This window comes from Phoca vitulina, unplaced genomic scaffold (assembly GCF_004348235.1).
Source record: "Phoca vitulina isolate PV1807 unplaced genomic scaffold, GSC_HSeal_1.0 scaffold10, whole genome shotgun sequence".
Lineage (NCBI taxonomy): Eukaryota > Metazoa > Chordata > Mammalia > Carnivora > Phocidae > Phoca > Phoca vitulina.
Genome location: NW_022589713.1, coordinates 46,869,866 through 46,888,897, shown reverse-complemented (window position 1 = coordinate 46,888,897; position 19,032 = coordinate 46,869,866). Strand labels below are relative to the sequence as shown.

Here is a 19,032-nt window from a genome sequence, read left to right as displayed (position 1 = left end):
GAAAGAAAGAAAGAAAGAAAGAAAGAAAGAAAGAAAGAAAGAAAGAAAAAAAGAAAGAAAAGAAAGTTAGTTACAACATGGATGAATCTTCAAAACATTATACTAACTGAGGTCAATCACAAAAGACTACATATTATATGAATCCATTTATATGAAATGTCCAGAATAGGCAAATCCACAGAGACAAAGTAGATTAGTGGTTACCCAGGGCTGGGTGTGTAAGAGGAAGAGGAAGGGTGAGGAATGACTGCTAATTGGCACAGGGTTTCTTTCTGGGGTAATGAAAGCATTCTAAAATAGGGTTGTGGTGATGGTTGTGCAACTCTGTGACTATGCTAAAACCCACTTGAACTGTGTACACTTTAAATGGGTAAACTTTACAGTGTGTGAAGTATATCTCAATAAGGATATACACACACAATAAGAATGCTTCATAAACCAGGGCTGTATTAACAGGCAACATTTATACCAGGAATGGGAACAAATATAAAACAAATAAAAAAATATAAGCAAAGTCAATTGTATAATGGTTTAAATATAATGGGATCCTAATATAATACAGTATTTAGAATGATTCTGATCCATCTCAGGGGCTAATAGCATTAAAGAAAAGTCTTCCTCACAGCTCAGTCCCATAGAAAATGGAGCATAACTTCATGAACATCAGAATCTAAGATAGTTTAGCAAGAGATGCAAAAATACAGTAACAATAAATTTGACGTAACATTTATGGCATGTACTCTCCTTTAAACAGACCATGGAAGACGGTTTTAAATTTGTGTCAAGGTAGTTTTAATTATTTCAATCTAGCTTACATAGTGGTATCTATTAGGAATTAATTTTACTTAAATGTGTCTAAGGCAGTGATTTTGCAAGTGTAGATTCTAGACTAGCAGCAACAGCATTAACTGGGTAAACATACAAATTTTCAACCCCATTCCAGACCCACTGAATGAGAAAATCTGGGGGTAGGGTCCAGCAGTCTGTGATTTAACAAAACCCAGGTGGTTCTGCATGGAGGCTAGAATGAGGGAAAAGCACCCCAAAGGTTGCCTCACTTAATCAAGAATAATGTCATAAGCAATGACCCAGTATCCTTTTTTAATAGGACACATTCACAGCACTGCGCTTGATCACCAATCAGACCATTTTTTTAAATGATTTTTCTTCCACTTAAAAAAGTCATTTCAAGTATAAATATAACCTGAAGTCAAGCTCAATTATATGCTGACCATGAATTATGAAAAGGGGGGGTGGGGAAAAAAAAAGGGAGGTGTTGGGGGGGATGGAAATTAAGAGTACACGTATCATGATGAGCACTGAGTAATGTAGAGAATTCTTGTATCATTATGTTGTGCACCTAAAACTGATACAGCACCGTATGTTATACTCCAATAAAATAAATAAACATAAAAATAAATAAAATAGATCTCTTCTAAATGAAAAAAATAAAGCAGGGTACACCACTGTATATCACAAAGTAATTTTTCCTTTACTCTGGATATGCTTCTGTTGCACTAAACATGGATATATTTAATGTATTTTTTTACAGTTTTTCTTAGCATGGTATCATTTATGTGAGGAACATTAAGTTTTGCTTTTTGTCTTAAAAAAGGGGATCTTGTATCTGTTTGGTCTCAAATAAATTTAATCTGTTCTTTTGTATCCTTCAAAGAATGTAGTAAATGGTAGATCTAAAACATAAGAAAAAAATGTTTTAAATAAAATAAAAAGCAAGTAAGAATGCCTCTGAATCGCCTGCTTTCCTGATACATATAAGAATTCAACATGAGTGTATTTACTTAATATATAGGATTTGTTCCCTTGATTCAAGATATTTCCAAAAGTCTTATCTCTAAAACCTTAAGAGGGGATTAAATCCTGAAGATTAGAGCCATGAAAACTAACTGAGCACATCCACATACTACCTCTATAATTCTCCTGATGTTTACTGATAGCCTCACACGCTGCCATATCAGCGGCCTCCACACTTCCCTCCCGGACACTCTCCATAGGACTCTCTACCCTTTTTGGTCCTGAGTCTTAACCATAAGTTCCTTATGGACAATAATCATCCACATGAAGGTTTTGACTGGTAACTGGGCTACTTCACATCACGCCAGGAAAGCTGATGAAAGCCTTGCGTATTAGGCCTATGCTTTGTCCTTTGAGCATATCCTGAATCACCTTTTTGAATGCCTTACTTATGTGATTTTAGAGGCCTGATGTGTATTTTTTATTTCAAACAGGGACATGCATGTGTTCAGGAAAACTTTTAGTTTCCTCATATTAGACTTGAACTTCAAAATAAAACATGGGGAAGCGCATGATAACCAAGTGCCACTGACAACCAAACTGTCTGCCTCACTCGGACACTTATATTGAAAACTGGTAGCCATCCTTGCTCAGAAAAGATTTAGGCCCATTTAAATTTACCTCCAAATTTTTTAAAGCACTGAATCTGTATAATCCTTTTTGACCTATAGTTTAAAAAAGAAGAAGAAACAAAACGAAAACACAGGCCTTCTATCTCAGGGTCCTTCCTCCAAAAGGAGTATTTATAATAATGCACTCTTAGATGTTTCTTCCTCCTGCCTTTAATATTGACTGAATTTGGCGACAGAAATAGGCAATATTCTCTCATTTAGCATGGAAAAATTTTAAGGTCTAATTTTTAATTAAATATATATATATATATATATATATATATATATTCATTCTCAGAATACTTTTTAAGAGTTTGTCCAATTTAATTTTGTATGGCTAAGACACAAGGGACATGCAACTATTTTACAAACTTAAGAACTCTAAGGTGTAATATCTTTTACTGAATATTCCAAAAACCATACTAAACATTTAGACAAAGCAGAGACTGAAAGCTCCCCTTTCCTATGCACTGCAGGTTAAGCACATGCTTGAAAGACAAACACTGTTAGTAAAGCTCTGTGCACTGGGGTTAACAGAACTTGTGAAACCACCATTACCCAACCCTTCTGCGTACAGACAGCATGCTTGGGCTGCAGAATGGGCCCTGATACCTTTAGTTCTTTAAGCCCTTGCATGTATCTCCCTTCTACATCCTGTATCTGGTCCTTAAGGTCATAGATATCCTGCAGGACATAGGAATGAACCATTGCATAAAACCATGCATAAACATATCTTAAGTCTCAGAGATTCAGCTGAAAACATGAACTACTTTTGTATATTCCAGACTAAAAGCAAAGAAATCAAAGTACACAAGCATAACTGCCACTCCAAACCATGGAATAGGGCAAACAGGTCAGGGGATAGTGGGGCTAGAGAAGGTCTGGAGTAATCAATCTAAAGTGTTCACTATTTTCTTGGCATTAACATGTGCTGAAACAGCATTAGCAAAGGGGGGTGTATATGGAAAAAAGCTATATAAATTATAATATGCTTAACATATAGTATTAAAAATTTTATAAATCATTCAAATAATTTTTAACATAATGCTTCACCTAGAACTAGTAAAACATGTAGTAAATTAATTATAAGCAGCAAATTTTACTGACTCATGCAAAAGTTTTAAAAACTGTAATAAATGGATATGAACAACGTTGTCTTTCAATGACTTGCTTACCAAGCACAATTAATTTGGGAGTAAGAAAGTAAAGGGAAGGAAGTTAAACACCAACATTTTAAACATTATGTCTAATGAGAGTCTAGGCTGAGGATGCCATTTAAATGATGAGAAAAGAGCATCTGCTCCAAATGTAACCATAATCCTTAAAGTAAAGCAGGTCAAATTTTAAATGGAAAATACAGTTTCCCTTATACCTGACCCTGCTACATACAATCTATTCAGATGCTTGATTTAGGGAGAAAATAACTGCCACGGTTACTTTCCCTGAGTACCATTCTGCAATACAGACAGGATCAATTCTCCAAGGCCAGTCACACACACTTTCTGTATTATACTTCCCCTGCCCTCTTCATTCCCTCCTTTGTAGGTTTGTCTGTCTTCTGCTCATTGATTCATTCAACAGACATATATCGAAGGGCTACGAGGAGCCGAGTATAAGGATACAAAGCTCTCACTTCCTTCAGGAAGTCATTCTCTTAAAGAAGCAATACAGGGAGACCGCAAGCACAAGCTAAGTTGTGAGGCTGGAGGGCCTTTCCCTCCCGTGTTCTGTCCCACTGAAGGCAAGAGTTTATCTTACTCAACTCTGCACCCCCGGCACCTATGCTGGTACTCAGTAAGAGCTTGGTAAATACTGATACTCGCAAAGTCATGCCATGTCGGCTTGGGGCGGCTCTCCTTCTTGACCGCCACCGTCACTGCTGCAAACCTCTCCACCCTCTAACCACTGGCCCACTTTTACAGGCTGCCCACTTCATAAGCCGGACTCCTGCTCCTACCCGCCTACAATCTGACTCAGTACCCCAGTCCCCACCTCCTCCTGTGTCAGCAGCACTGAACCTCCACATTTGGCCCCCCTCCATCTGCGCCCTAGGCATTCCTCTCGCCCACTCAGGCACTCTGCTCCTCAGTCACCCTCTCCTTCCTTTGCCTTCCTGTCCTCTCTCAAGTCAAGCAATGAAAATAATAATCAAGTCCGCCTTTGAAAGAAAACAAAAACCTTCTCTTAGTCTATCTCTCTCTGCTGTTGACCAATCAACTCCAGTATCCTCCAGTATTCTCTTCAGAGCAAATTTCTTGCATCTTCTTCCATCACAGTTTTGACTTCACTATTGAACCACAGGGTATTGTTCCCCTTGCCACCAGTGCTTCCTCCGATCTGGGGTCACTCTTTAAGAATGCAAATCAGATACTCTCACTCCCCTATTTAATATCCCACAGTAGCCAGGAGAAAACCAAATGCCTTCTAGGCTCCCATACATGATGGCTTTGTGGTCTGGCCCAGAACTACTTCCCCGGTCTTCCCCCTCACCCACCTCTCCTCCTCACTTCTCATCCTACCCTTAGGCAACTGTACTATACAGAGTACCTTCTGGTTCTCTGAAGTTCTGAGAAAAGCTTTGTCCTTCAACTTTGCCTGGTTCATGTGTATTCTTCCTTCATACTTTAGTCCAACGTAGCTGACACTTCTCTGAATTCCCTTAACAGCACTACTCTGGCTACTACCTATTATCACACGACCTGGTTTTACTGGTTTCTATCAGTTTGTCTTCCCTATGAAATAGTGAACTCCTGAAGTTCACAGTGTGTTTCATGGCCTAAATCTCTGGGGCCAAAGGCTCAATAAATGTTGAATGAATGAACGAATGAATGCATGCAATTTTTATTACTACCCTTCCCCCATTGCTCACAAAAAGCAGGTTCAGCAAATAAACATTCAAATACATTTTGAAAGTCCTCATTTTTTAAATAAAAAGGTTAATAAGAATGGGGACTCAACCCAGGAGACTCAACTCAGGTATTTCTGTTATCCCAAATATTACTACACTTTTCATGAAAAATTGATAGGTAACTATATTCAAGCAGCCAAATAATACATAATAGCTCAAAAGACCGACAATTCCTAGAGTCTGGTTCCTTGTATATCCACATATTTTCCATTTAAAATATGGCCAATTATTTCTGAAAGAATTACTTTACATACATTAACAAGTTTTTCTGGCATCTGTAAATTAGCAGAACTCATTCCAATACCATCAAATGTTCAGGAAAGAAAACAGCAAAAAGAATTAACTAATCTCCTTCCTTTCAGATCTGAGTCACATTCCTGAACTATCTTTAATAATTTTTTTTTAAAGAACTCATATTCCTTTTCTTTCTACTAAGTCACATTAAATGTTAAATAGTTCCAGTATACTATACTATAAAGAAGCCAAAAAACGGTTTTTAAAAAGCAAACCAAAGACTGCGGTTTACCCGCAATTCACTTAATGAGGTGTCTGGATCTACTAAGCTGCTGGTGTCTCCGCTCCCTCGTCTGGATGAGTTTCCACTCAGAGGGGTTGTTGCTGAGGCAGAATTCCGAGATGAAGGCTAGAGAAAGAGGAAGAGGACACATCTAAGTCTTGTTTCTTTCCAAATACGTTTGCTGTGGAAACTAAAACTGGGCCCAGGGTGGGGGCATGGATGAGAAGATGGGGAGAGTGTAGACTGCTATGGGAAGAGGGTATCCAGAGAAGGGCCCGGGCATACTACGCATAACTTTGTTCACTCCCAACACTTTATGGGAATCTAGAATTCATAATAACAAAGGAAATAGTTTGTGTGCAAGTTGTTTTCTAAGTTTATCTTTTCTACATCGTAAACAACACTGGGGTGAGCACATCAGATTAATTTAAAACAGTTCAGGACTTATAACTGGTATGCTGATTAGCAGTCCTCCTACCGAGTTCCTGAAGATGCTCCTTCAGAATCTTTTCTTTTTCTAATATTTTGATAAAGTTGGAAACAAAATTTGCAGCTGAAGCAAATTGTGTATCACTCTGAATTTAGACTGCTATTCCCACAGTTAGTTTAAATGTGAGATTATGCTACTGGATTAATAAATGACACAGATCAATGCTGTCCGATACAGTAGCCATTAGCCACATGGGGCTACTGAGCATTTGACATATGGCTAGTCCAAATTGAGATTTTATTTTTAATTGTAAAATACACAACCAGATTTCAAAGGCTTTGTATGGAAAAAAAGAATGTAAAATATCTCATTAATAATTTTCACATTGATTACATTGACATATGTGGGTTAAATAAAATACATTATTTAAATAAATTTTACCTGTTCTTTTTTTTAAAGATTTTATTTATTTATTTGACAGAGAGAGACAGCGAGAGAGGGAACACAAGCAGGGGAAGTGGGAGAGAGGCAGAAGCAGGCTTCCTGCGGAGCACAGAGCCCGATGTGGGGCTTGATCCCAGGACACTGGGATCATGACCTGAGCCGAAGGCAGACGTTTAACGACTGAGCCACCCAAGTACCCGTTTCTTTTCACTGTCTTAATGAGGCTACTAGAAAATTTAAACTTACATATATGTGGGTACACTTGTGGCTTGCACTGTATCTCTATCAGACAGAACTGGTATATCTTTTTGGGATATAGCATGAAATTAATCCTGATAATTTCCCAAAGATGACTTTCTAAAAATACTCTAGAAGTTAGAGACTTTAACACAAAACAACTCCTAGAAAGGAGTTATTTTACCTCAAAAAAAAAAAAAAATTAACTATTAAGGGCGGGAAAAAAAAAACCCTCAGAGTTTGTCACCACCATTCCTAAAGACACTTCATTTTCAGCGTTTAATGGCTTCTTCTCAGGATCAAATTCTAGGGAATGAAAATCAAAAGAGCAGCCAAAAGCTTAAGAAGTGACATTCAAGGAAATAAAATGCAGTGTCTTTTCTCTTCCCAGTGCTTCACATGATTCAACCTCAGAGGAATTTGGGGGGTCAAGGACAGGAAATAGATGAAGAAAGGAAGAGTAGCTCCACCAGTTCAAATGTAGTAAAATAATGAAATAGCAGTAGAAATTAAGTTTAATTGACCTTGAGAATCTAATTCCCTTAGGAATTTATGTACTCACCCTTGTGTAATTTTCAGCATACTGTTTGTCAGATTTTTCATCCAACTAGAAAAGAACAGAGATAAAAATCAGGAGAGATGCTTAGCATGCTGGGGGTTTTTTTAGAGGAAAAAAAGAAGTGACCTCATTTGAGTTCTCCAAGTTCAACTGATGTTTGGAACCTAAAAGTAAACATATTGAAACTGAAATAAAAGTTGAGACACATAAGACAAAATGTCAACAACTTCAATTCTTACCCTAAGGATGACATGCAGTAAGCAGGCTGTCCTTATGCATGTTTAGAACCTGTAGATTTTCCTTTTCATGGTATTTGAAACACGTTAAAGAAAAATATATGTAAACTTGAGCTTTGGCAATGCAAATGTTAACACACACACACACAAAAAACTTGTACACATCAAAAGAAAAAGACTGATAAAACCAAAAGCCAAAAAACTTTATTATCTAAACATTATTAGAACACGGGACACATAGATAAGACCAGTATACTTAGCCAAAAAAAGTTCAAATTCGATTAAAGCAAGTTCAATATATCATCAAAAAAGATTTCCCCCACAGCTCTTAAGGATTCAGTTCTTTGGCTTTTTTATTTTTTTTGCTTTTTTAAGCAATACATGTACATACGTCAAAAATAAAATTTAAAAAAATCAACCAGCACAAAAGGGTATGTGAAGTAAGCCTCTCTCCCCACTATACCACACCCAAACCTTCCAGTTCTCCATCCAAGGGCAACCGGCCCCCGTGTCTTCAACAAATTCTAAAGTAATGTCCCAAATACATTCTGTATCTTCTTTTTCTCCTTACCAAGTTTCAGAGATTAAAGAAACTACCTCATTTTTCTTCATGGCATTGATCACTCCCTAATCCCATGATATTTATTCGTTTATTTATTGTTTGATCTCTTTCTCTTTAATGTATGTTCTATGTCTATATGTTCCTTTCTGTATTCCTAACATCAAAAACAGCACCTGGCATATAGAAGGACTCAAAATTTGTTGGGCAAATGAGTAAATGAATCATACCCCATCTGTACTTACAGACTTACTTCATTTACTTTAACAACAACATAGTGTCCTATCATTTGGGCACGCATAACTGAGTTATCCTATCTTCTGTGGATAGGATTAGTGTTTCTTTCATAAAGAGAGGTACCTCATAGGTCTAATCCCAAACCCTGACCTTACAGCTGAGGAAAGAGAAATTCAGAGGCAAAAGATTTTCCTGAAAGCTGAACTACTACTAATCAGGGCTGAGTCCAGATCTCAGTTTTGTAAATCTTTAACCCTGTGTTTATATAATTTACCTGGATATACTGTCCCAATTACCATTAGGGGGAAAAAGTTTAACTAAAGAGATTTAACTAAATGAAAATATACCCAGACTCCAACACCTAGACCAACCCTCCCAGCCCAATCTAGAAAAAAGATTTGAAAACTTTCCTCAGTTAATTATTAAAACACAAAATACCATTATTTCTGGCTCTATTCATATCACTTCACTCTAACTTCCTCATAACTGAAAGTTTTTCTGTTTTCATTGCCCACATTTATCATGTTCATTTTTTCCTCAGTGTTTATATAACAAACACTGTTTATAATAAAAGGTGTTTACTTTATTAGAAGTACTATATCAGTAATATAAATACTATCTCAGACTTTGATCTCTTTTTGCTACTTTTTAATATAATACTCTTTTTTTTAAAGATTTTATTTATTCATTTGACAGAGAGACCCTATTATAATACTCTTAAAAAGGAATTAATTTTAGTTAACTTTTTTTTTAAATCGCATATAAAATGTTCGAAAACAAACAATTACAGTAGTTAACAATTATTGTCGCAAAAAGGAATAACCTTCCATCACATTTATACTAGTAAAACACATTGCCTGATACTTAGTGTTATTCTTCAGATCAAAGAAATACTGTATCTGAATAAAACTGCCGTATTTTCCTCAGAGTATCTCCCAACTCTCTTCTACTAATGAGTTAAAGACAAAAACAAGCAACACTCAGAAACACTCTTCTAGGTCTATTTAAAATCCTGGCTCATATTCCCCTCCCACAAAAATGACCCCCAAGTCTACCCATTTTTTTTAACAGTCACCTTGGAATGATCTTACATTTCAGAGGCTGCATCATTGAACTAGTCCATCGCAATGTTGATTCTATTGCTTTCACTGTCTTCTGACAGATCCCAACTGTCGCAACCCAAACTGATCATGCGCCAAACCTCAGGGATTGTTAAGGCAGCAAAAAATGCCAAGAGCAGCCATGCCGCAGTCCAGTCATTTGGGCTGCAGTGACTTGGCCAGAGACTCCAGTTCTCACTTCTCAGATTGTGCTATATTATGTGCTGTCTTCCACTGAGACAAAACACTACTTGACACCTGGTGTTCCAAAAGCCCCAGTGCTCTCTCTAGCAGCCAGGAGCTCTACACAACTGCTCTGCAATAACACACTAATGTTCATAATTATGACCCAGAGTCTGCCGGATCCTGAAAAGGCTTTTAAATGGAGTAAAATTTAATCATGTTTAATATATTAAGGTATAAAATAGGGAAAGGTTGGTAAAAGGATACAAGCCTTCAGCTATAAGATGAATTAAGAGGATCTTATAAGATTAGTAAGTGAGAAATCAGAAAACAAAGGCTGTATATACTTTATGGTCACAATTCTGTAAAACATGCAAATTAAACCGAGATAGAAAAAAATACTAAAAGTAAATCAAGTTGCTAAAAAAGAAAGTTGCTAATAAAAAAGTAGATTTAAAAAAAAAAAACAAAAAACACTAAGCAAAGCTTCCCCCCTTCTCCCAAATATGGCCCTCAGGACTTAGTCATTAATGTTAACTGTACCTTACTATTCTCACAAAGTTTCAAGTAAATATCATGGCATTGTACCCTTAAATAATTAAATAGGTAATTTTCCAATCATGAAAAGGGTTTCTTTGATAGCTGGAACTTGGAAGTCAGCTAACAAGCTTGTAATATTTCATATTCGTATTAATGTGAAAAAAAGAGCAAGGGCATCTGGGTGGCTCACTCGGTTAAGAGGTGGACTCTTAATTCCAGCTCAGGTCATGATCTCAGGGTCCTGAGATAAAGCCCCATATCCAGCTCCCTGCTTAGTGGGGAGTCTGCTGGAGATTGCCTCTCCCCTCTGCCCTCCCCCGCTACTCTGTCCCCCCGCGCCTGCATACTCTCTAACAAACAACTCTTAAAAAAAGAAGAACACATGGTAGCAGACTTTATATTCCAATTTGAATGCTTTAAAGTTCAAAAGTAGTATTTTCTTAAAGAATTTCAAGTTATCAACTAGTAAACAAAATCTCAAATAAATATAATCTTTCCCACATTTCAGTGATAAATGCCTTTGCCTTATTTATGTCTGGGACATCTGAAAATGCTTTGCTCTTGACATTAGAAATTATGGATTGTTTCTCTTTAAATCTAAACTCCTTGAATATTTGTTGAAATTAGTACATGTGAGAAATATTTCTTAGAATACGTATCTTGTCAAATCCTTGAAACTCTTTATTTCTTCTTAAAAGAAAGATGTTTATTTATTCTCTGGATAAAAAGCCCTTTGAACTTCATTTCAGCATATGGCCACTTAGTTTGACAGATAATTTTACCTTACTAAAATGGTAAAATACAATTGAACCTTTTGAATAGAAAGAGAGAATTCTAGTTGTAAATACATTTCGATACTGTCATTTACAAGAGTGGTTTAGAGGGGCACCTCGGTGGCTCAGCTGATTAAGCATCTGACTCTTGATTTCAGCTCAGGTCATGATCTCAGGATCGTGAGATCAAGCCCCAGGTCAGGCTCTATGCTGAGTGTTGAGCCTGCTTAAAATTCTCTCTCCCTCTCCCTTTACCCCTTCCACCTCCCCTTGTGTGCACTCTCTCTCTCAAAAGAAAAAATAAAAAAGATTTTTTAAAAGAGTTGTTTAGAAATAAAGACTTACATCTTGTTCTAATTATATTTTTTTCTTAAAAGGACATCAGAAATTTGAGGGCACCTGGGTGGCTCAGTAGGTTAAGCATCTGCCTTCAGCTCAGGTTATGATCCCAGAGTCCTAGAATCAAGTACCGCATCAGGCTTCCTGCTCAGTGGGGAATCTGCTTCTCCCTCTCCCTCTACCACTCCCCCCTGCTTGTGGTCTCTTTCTTTCTCTCTCTCTCTCTCTCTCGCTCTCATGCTCTCTATCGCTCTCAAATAAATAAAATCTTTAAAAATATATTAAAAAAAGGTATCAGAGATCTGATGTAATTGAGCTATGCATATCTGATGTGTATCATGCAGCACCCATTCCTGTCAACTGTATCAGTAAATCTAATGTAATATACATGATCAGAAGATAAAGGTATTCATAATTAGGCATTTGAATAAACTTATTTTTTAAGTTATAAAATTATAGTCAAAGTATTTATAGTGTTGTTTAATGTAGTTGTTGGAGTCTAATCCTTTAACTTCTAATTTTATATATGGATGTAATAATATGCACCAAAAACTGTTTAATGGAGAAAAAAAAAAACAACCAGAAAACTGATGACTGATTCCCTAACCACAGAAGGGAAGGGAGCAATTAATTTTAATAATCTCCTAAAGCAAAAATGGCTGAGGATTCCATTCAGAAATGGTCTGATTATTAACAATCAGTAAAATGAAAGCACATTTACATCCTTTTCCCCAGCCTGACTGAGGGGACAAAGGAACAATGCAGAAGAAAAGACCAGAGGCTTGAGCAATCATAAATATCCATATAATGAGTCTTGCCAAATCAGGGCCTGGCACCCTTTTTCAGCACACCTAGCTCAGAAGTTATAAATGGAGCAGAATGTACACATTTATCTGATCCACAATGGGGAAGCCTGAAAGTGACTTTTAAAATTTTGAATTCATTGTCAGCATTTTAAAATCAGGCTATTTCACAAAAAAATGCAGATTTCCTAGCTTATATCAAAAAGTGGAGTGTGTGGGGAGGATCTTACCAATGTCAAGTCCACTTTTCATTTGTCTACAATGAGCTGTATAGTTACCCTTTAAAAGAAATAATATTAGAGAAAATTCTTGCTCTAGAGAGGGGAACAGCAAATTTTTAGGCTTTGCCAAAAGGCAAAATTAAGGATATCATATAGGTACTTAGATAATCATGAAAAAAAATACATAAAAACCATTAGCTCACAGGCTATAAAATAAGGGGTTGCTGGCCATATTTGCTAACCACTGCTCTAGAGAATCTTTTGTTTATGATATAAGGTGTACAGCATGATGATTTGATATAATAACGTATACATATCAAATCACGTTATACACCTTAAATATGTATAATTTTTATTTAAAAATATGTAAATAAACCAAAATAATTACCTGGGTAAAGAAAAGAGTTATATTAAATTAGTAGAAGCAGGGAGTTTTTTTTTTTTAAACTATCAAGCTTTTCACTTCTGTGTAGTTACTAAAATAAATTGCCAAGAAATATATATAAGGAGGACATAACCACCATCACAAATTAAAGGCTAACAGAATTCAAAGTTTTTAAGAAAAAAAGGTGTATACAATAAATTAAATTGTTTATATCTACAAAAAAAAAAAAGAATAAGTTGCTAAGCAAACCAATAAAATGAGCAATATTTCAGGGGAAAGACTTGGGAGCCAATCTTCCAACTTGGCGTGCAGAGACTCCTTGATCTGACAGAGGGCAAGACAGGGTTGCTATATACAGCCAGGTTTGAGATCCAACAATCTGGAATACTTAAGGACCACACTTAAAATTATTTTCCAGGATTAAAGTCATTCAAAAGTAGCTATTTAAATACAACGAGCAATGTGCTAAATATAAATAATATCTCTTCATTCAAAAACTAACTCTTTGGTTAGGAAACACTGCCTCTCACCTGCTTCAAAGTGCTTGAAAATCAGACAGCATTGGTCTATGGGCAAAACAAAACTAATCCCAGCAAGGGACAGGAGGTGTCAAAGAGAAAAAGAGGCTATTAGATCAGGCAGGGAGGTATATGCTGGTTGGAGTTCCTTCATTAAGACAAATGCCTCAAGGCATCAAGGACAATCTTTCCTAAATTCAGTTCCCAGTGATGTGAAAGCAATGGACAGGCATTTCTTCAAAATAATGCCATAGTCCAAATGTTTAAAATCTATTTAGATTCTTCCCAGTTACCATAAATTAGTGACACTTTACTAAGTAATATCTCCTACTGTTCAACCTTCAAAGTCTGTCTAGTACTTTATATATTCACCAAAATAAAAAGGGAAGAAAAATTTTAAGACTCATCAGGGATATCTAAATGGGCTAGGTATTAGAGGTTTTAAGGAATTATTTTTAATTTTATTAGGTATGATAATGGTAGAGTAAATATGAAAAAGAAATTCTCAATTAGAGATGCATACTAAACTACTGGGAAATGACATGGATTTGCTTTAAAATAATTCAGGAAAAAAAAAGGGAAAAGGGAGGAAAGCGATGAAGCAAAATTGGCAAAACACTGGTAATTTTTGGAGCTGCTGACGGGTTCTACAGGTGAAATTTTTCACAGAAAAGTTTTTTTAAAAAATCAAAGCATATTAGTATATACATTCCAAAACAAAACAAATAACTGAACTTTATGTTACTCTATCCCAATAAAAATTAAAGCAGTAAATTAAGCTCCTAACTTTCAAATAGCTAATGTATTAGCCGTTAGTCACAAGCCTGAGACACCAAAACCACCCCCATGCAATACACTCACGCTGGTCAAATTGGGGATACTGACGTCATCCACCTCTGAGACTACACTCCCCCTACGATTGGAGCGACTAAAATAATCAGCGGTAGAAACCTTTCAATCAGAAAAAAATGAAATGCTTTAAAGGTTAAGAAAAGAGAGAGGAGAAGGAGAAGAACATTGTCAAATGAGGGAAAAAAATATTGTTTTGGTGCTTGATAAAGTATCATGCAATGAGGAAACCGCTGCAATTAACCTACTCGAAAAAGTAGAAAAGAAACATAAAAGGGTTCCTAAAGGAAATCACAGCTCCCTAAAACAAGCTTTTATGCACCTTAACTCGAGTTGTATACCACAGAGATCATTTACTGCCGAGGGCCAGCAAAGACTCCCGTGTTTAGCACATGCATCATCCTCACTAGGATAATATTTACCTCAAGCCTCTACCATATTTCAAAAACTTATAGTTCATTACAGCTATCAACTCTGTTAAGCACATATATGCTCAATGCAGCATTCTTTGCAGGGTATTTATTGCACTATTTGCTCAATTTCTACACTTCCCTCTTTTTCATACTCCTCAAGACCAGGAACTGTGAGACAAAATAATGAAAGAACTACACTGGCCCCTTTCTGGTTCCCCAGACTCAGTCTTTTCCCACCTGAGACTTTGTCATTGGCCTAGAAAACTCTTCTCCCGCTCTTCAGGCAGCGGGCTCCTCCCATTTCAAGTCGCAGCTCAAAGGTCACTTCCCTGGGGGAAGCCTTCTCTGACCACCCCCTCCAAAGGGATGCACACTCGCACATGCATCCCTCAATGTTCCCTGTCCCATCACCTGCTGTTCTCTTCACAATCCCTGGGGTTACTTCTCTTTTCTTCCTTTGCTTACTTGTTTATTTTCTATTTCTTTCACTAGGATATAAGCTCCACGACATCAGAAATCTGGTCTAGCTTACCACATGATTCCCAGCACTTAATACAATGCCTCACATATAATAGGTACTCCATAAACATCTGTTGAATTAGTAAGTAGGGAGTATTTTTTACCTCACTTATCAGCTTTCCTTACCTCAGCTCTGTCTGATTACCTTGCCTAAAAACTCTTCCATTCCAGGAAGTGAATTTGGAAATCCATCCACAGAGACAAAGAAGGCTTACAAGTGTGAAGTTTTGCTAAGGGCTAATGCAGTCAAGCAACAATATTTTTATTCATAGTAATAGTAATACAACTTAGATTTACATATACCTAATATTTTACTGGTTCCTACTGTCTCAAGAACTTTGTAGCTCTTCTCCATAAGTAATTCATTTGCATATATTAAGCCTACCTACAAAGACGGTCATTAACATCCCCATTACAAATAAATTGCCATTAACACAACTAACAGGTTATAGAAGTGGCTCAAACCCAGGCATCATTACTTTAAAGTCCCTGCCTGCCCTTTCTACTCCATCACTTTCCAAGGTGCTTTCAGGTATCCTGGCTTGTTTTTTCTCCTTCAGCTGTATGAGCATTAACTGGTTCGCCAATGGACCACAATTGCCTTAAACAGATCACTGCATTTTTGGCAACAAATCTCACAAACACTCGGTGTTCCCCTTTTCTATGAAAGCTTCAGGTTTACAATCTTTCACAAAACATGGCTCTTTTCGAGCTCTAAGCTGACATATCATGCTTACCAATGTAATTTTCAAATCAATTCTTAAATATAGCAAAAATGTAATCAGCTCTCTGAAAAACTTCCAGCATCATCAAAAGAATAATCTGAAATTACACCAATCTGTATTTTGACCTAGCTATTTGTTGTCTCTACAATTATTATGCTAGCTGAATTTTTAACCAGAATTTTTGACCAGAATTTCTAAATTTTGCCATCAACGACTATTAAAAAGTTCACAGCTCTTAAAAGATATATAAACTATAAACAATACATCTTAAATACACAGCGAAGAAAGCAACTGATGGCAACATGATTTGTAATCCATAGTTAACGAGTTTTATGCCAAGTGGAGCATTCATTTTGCTGGAGAAACTTTTGTTACTGGTGAACTGTGCACATAAATGCATGTACATAAAACAGCAACAAAGAATAAAAAGTGAAAATCTTTCAAATACACAAAGACCTGCACATAAGAGGTGTAAAGAGGCAAGTTATTGATGAAAGCTTCCATAGCCCACAGAGAATACATATTCACAGGAACACATTTTTGAAGGCAAATTATTCATATAAGCTAAATTTGAGGAAAATGCTCATTTTTGTCAAATGCAAATTTCACTTTCCAGGATATTTCATGGGATCACATATAGGGGGGCATTTTAAAAACTTATTGTATGAGTTTGCATGCAAACCACGCTCACCACACTGTCCCTTCGCCCACGACTGGCGCGACCAGAAGATGCAATGCTTGCAGTGTCATCATCGGTAAACTACAGATATTAAAAGCAGATAATGAAAAACATGTGATTTCACTACAGGTCTTACCTGGCTGCAAGCACATTAGGTAAGGTTTGGGGAAGCATGCAATTACTCTACATGAGCATATAATTGGCCCCATCTATTGTGCACCATCAAACAGAAAAGTGGCTTCAAAGTATAATAAAGTATCATTAAAAACCAAATGATATTTCTAAAAAGCACACAGAATAAAATACTACTTTCTCTTTTATTTAAGTTGTAGAAAAAAAGAGGACAGGAGTGGAGGGCTAAGGCATAAATAGACCAACCAACACCAGCTAGGGATTTCATGCTTTTTAAACCACTAGGCCCTTTGGAGCCCATCAGGGGGTCAACAAGTATACTTAATGCTTAAGTTGGGAGAGAAAAATCTAAGAATATCTTCAGGTGAAATAAGTCAAAGACAGAATTTCCTACCAGCAAGGACACTGAAATGATGATTCTTACTTTCCTTTATTCATTCCTATGCAATGCGTGGAGATATTTCTAACGTCACCCTACAGTTTTCTTCCTATTCCACGAGCAGCAAAAGACTCATCTTCCGTGTGTATAAGTTACCTCTATTCTGACATCACTGAGGAACCATTCTGGCATCACCGAGATAATAACTCTGAACCCAACTTGCAAATGAAATAACATGCAGCCAGCACACAAGGACAAGGTTCTACACTTGATTGAAAATGTATTACCATAATTTTGTTTGCAAGGGGCCATCATATTGGTACATTAAAAATGCTACCGGGCCCAAGAATTGCCAAGTGGAATTTTATTACGGAGTGAGGTAAAAGTAAACTTCCTACTTAAATCAAAAAGCCTTTATCTCCTTAAACATTCCTGTGTACATTTTTGTTAAGCATAGGAGTGGAATTCTTGAGAAGTGCCCCTTGGAAATGGCAGGAGAACAGAGCCCAACATGAATATAAAATAAAATCTATATAGCTCACCTATTCCACTCCACAGAGCAATCTGTACTGACCATTAAGAAACTGCTTTAGTAATTTGTATGGAACCAGAAAAGACCCCGCATAGCCAGAGGAATGTTGAAAAAGAAAAGCAAAGCCGGCGGCATCACAATTCCAGACTTCCAGCTCTACTACAAAGCTGTCATCATCAAGACAGTATGGTACTGGCACAAAAACAGACACATAGATCAATGGAACAGAATAGAGAGCCCAGAAATGGACCCTCAACTCTATGGTCAACTAATCTTCGACAAAGCAGGAAAGAATGTCCAATGGAAAAAAGACAGTCTCTTCAACAAATGGTGTTGGGAAAATTGGACAGCCACATGCAGAAGAATGAAACTGGACCATTTCCTTACACCACACACAAAAATAGACTCCAAATGGTTGAAAGACCTCAATGTGAGACAGGAGTCCATCAAAATCCTAAAGGAGAACACAGGCAGCAACCTCTTCGACCTCAGCCGCAGCAACTTCTTCCTAGAAACATCGCCAAAGGCAAGGGAAGCAAGGGCAAAAATGAACTATTGGGACTTCATCAAGATAAAAAGCTTTTGCAAAGCAAAGGAAACAGTCAACAAAACCAAAAGACAACTGACAGAATGGGAGAAGATATTTGCAAATGACATATCAGATAAAGGGCTAGTATCCAAAATCTATAAAGAACTCATCAAACTCAACACCAAAAGAACAAAGAATCCAATCAAGAAATGGGCAGAAGACATGAACAGACATTTCTCCAAAGAAGACATCCAAATGGCCAACAGACACATGAAAAAGTGTTCAATATCGCTCGGCATCAGGGAAATCCAAATCAAAACCTCAATGAGATACCACCTCACACCAGTCAGAATGGCTAAAATTAACAAGTCAGGAAATGACAGATGTTGGCGGGGATGCGGAGAAAGGGGAACCCTCCTACACTGTTGGTGGGAATGCAAGCTGGTGCAGCCACTCTGGAAAACAGTATGGAGGTTCCTCAAAAAGTTGAAAATAGAGCTACCATACGATCCAGCAATTGCACTACTGGGTATTTACCCCAAAGATACAAAAGTAGGGACCCGAAAGGCTACGTGCACCCCGATGTTTATAGCAGCAATGTCCACAATAGCCAAACTGTGGAAAGAGCCAAGATGTCCATCAACAGATGAATGGATAAAGAAGATGTGGTATATATATGCAATGGAATATTATGCAGCCATCAAAAGGAATAAGATCTTGCCATTTGCAACGACGTGGATGGAACTGGAGGGTATTATGCTGAGCGAAATAAGTCAAACAGAGAAAGACATGTATCATATGACCTCACTGATATGAGGAATTCTTAATCTCAGGAAACAAACTGAGGGTTGCTGGAGTGG

General features: G+C 37.0%; 1 protein-coding gene across 8 annotated transcripts in view; it reads right to left on the bottom strand.

Annotated features, from left to right (window-relative positions):
• Positions 1-19,032, bottom strand: part of LRRFIP2 (LRR binding FLII interacting protein 2) — a 109,464-nt gene that overhangs the window by 30,978 nt on the left and 59,454 nt on the right. For 4 of the 8 annotated variants that reach the window (XM_032409018.1, XM_032409019.1, XM_032409021.1 and 1 more), the window contains exons 4-5: positions 7,525-7,569; positions 5,861-5,977 (exon numbers count right to left, since the gene is read on the bottom strand). In XM_032409018.1, the coding sequence (XP_032264909.1) occupies positions 5,861-5,977; positions 7,525-7,569 (162 nt within the window). Of the gene's footprint in view, positions 1-3,038; positions 3,111-5,860; positions 5,978-7,524; positions 7,570-14,276; positions 14,367-16,612; positions 16,682-19,032 lie in introns of all 8 variants that reach the window. The other 4 variants (XM_032409017.1, XM_032409020.1, XM_032409022.1 and 1 more) reach the window with 2 other exon arrangements.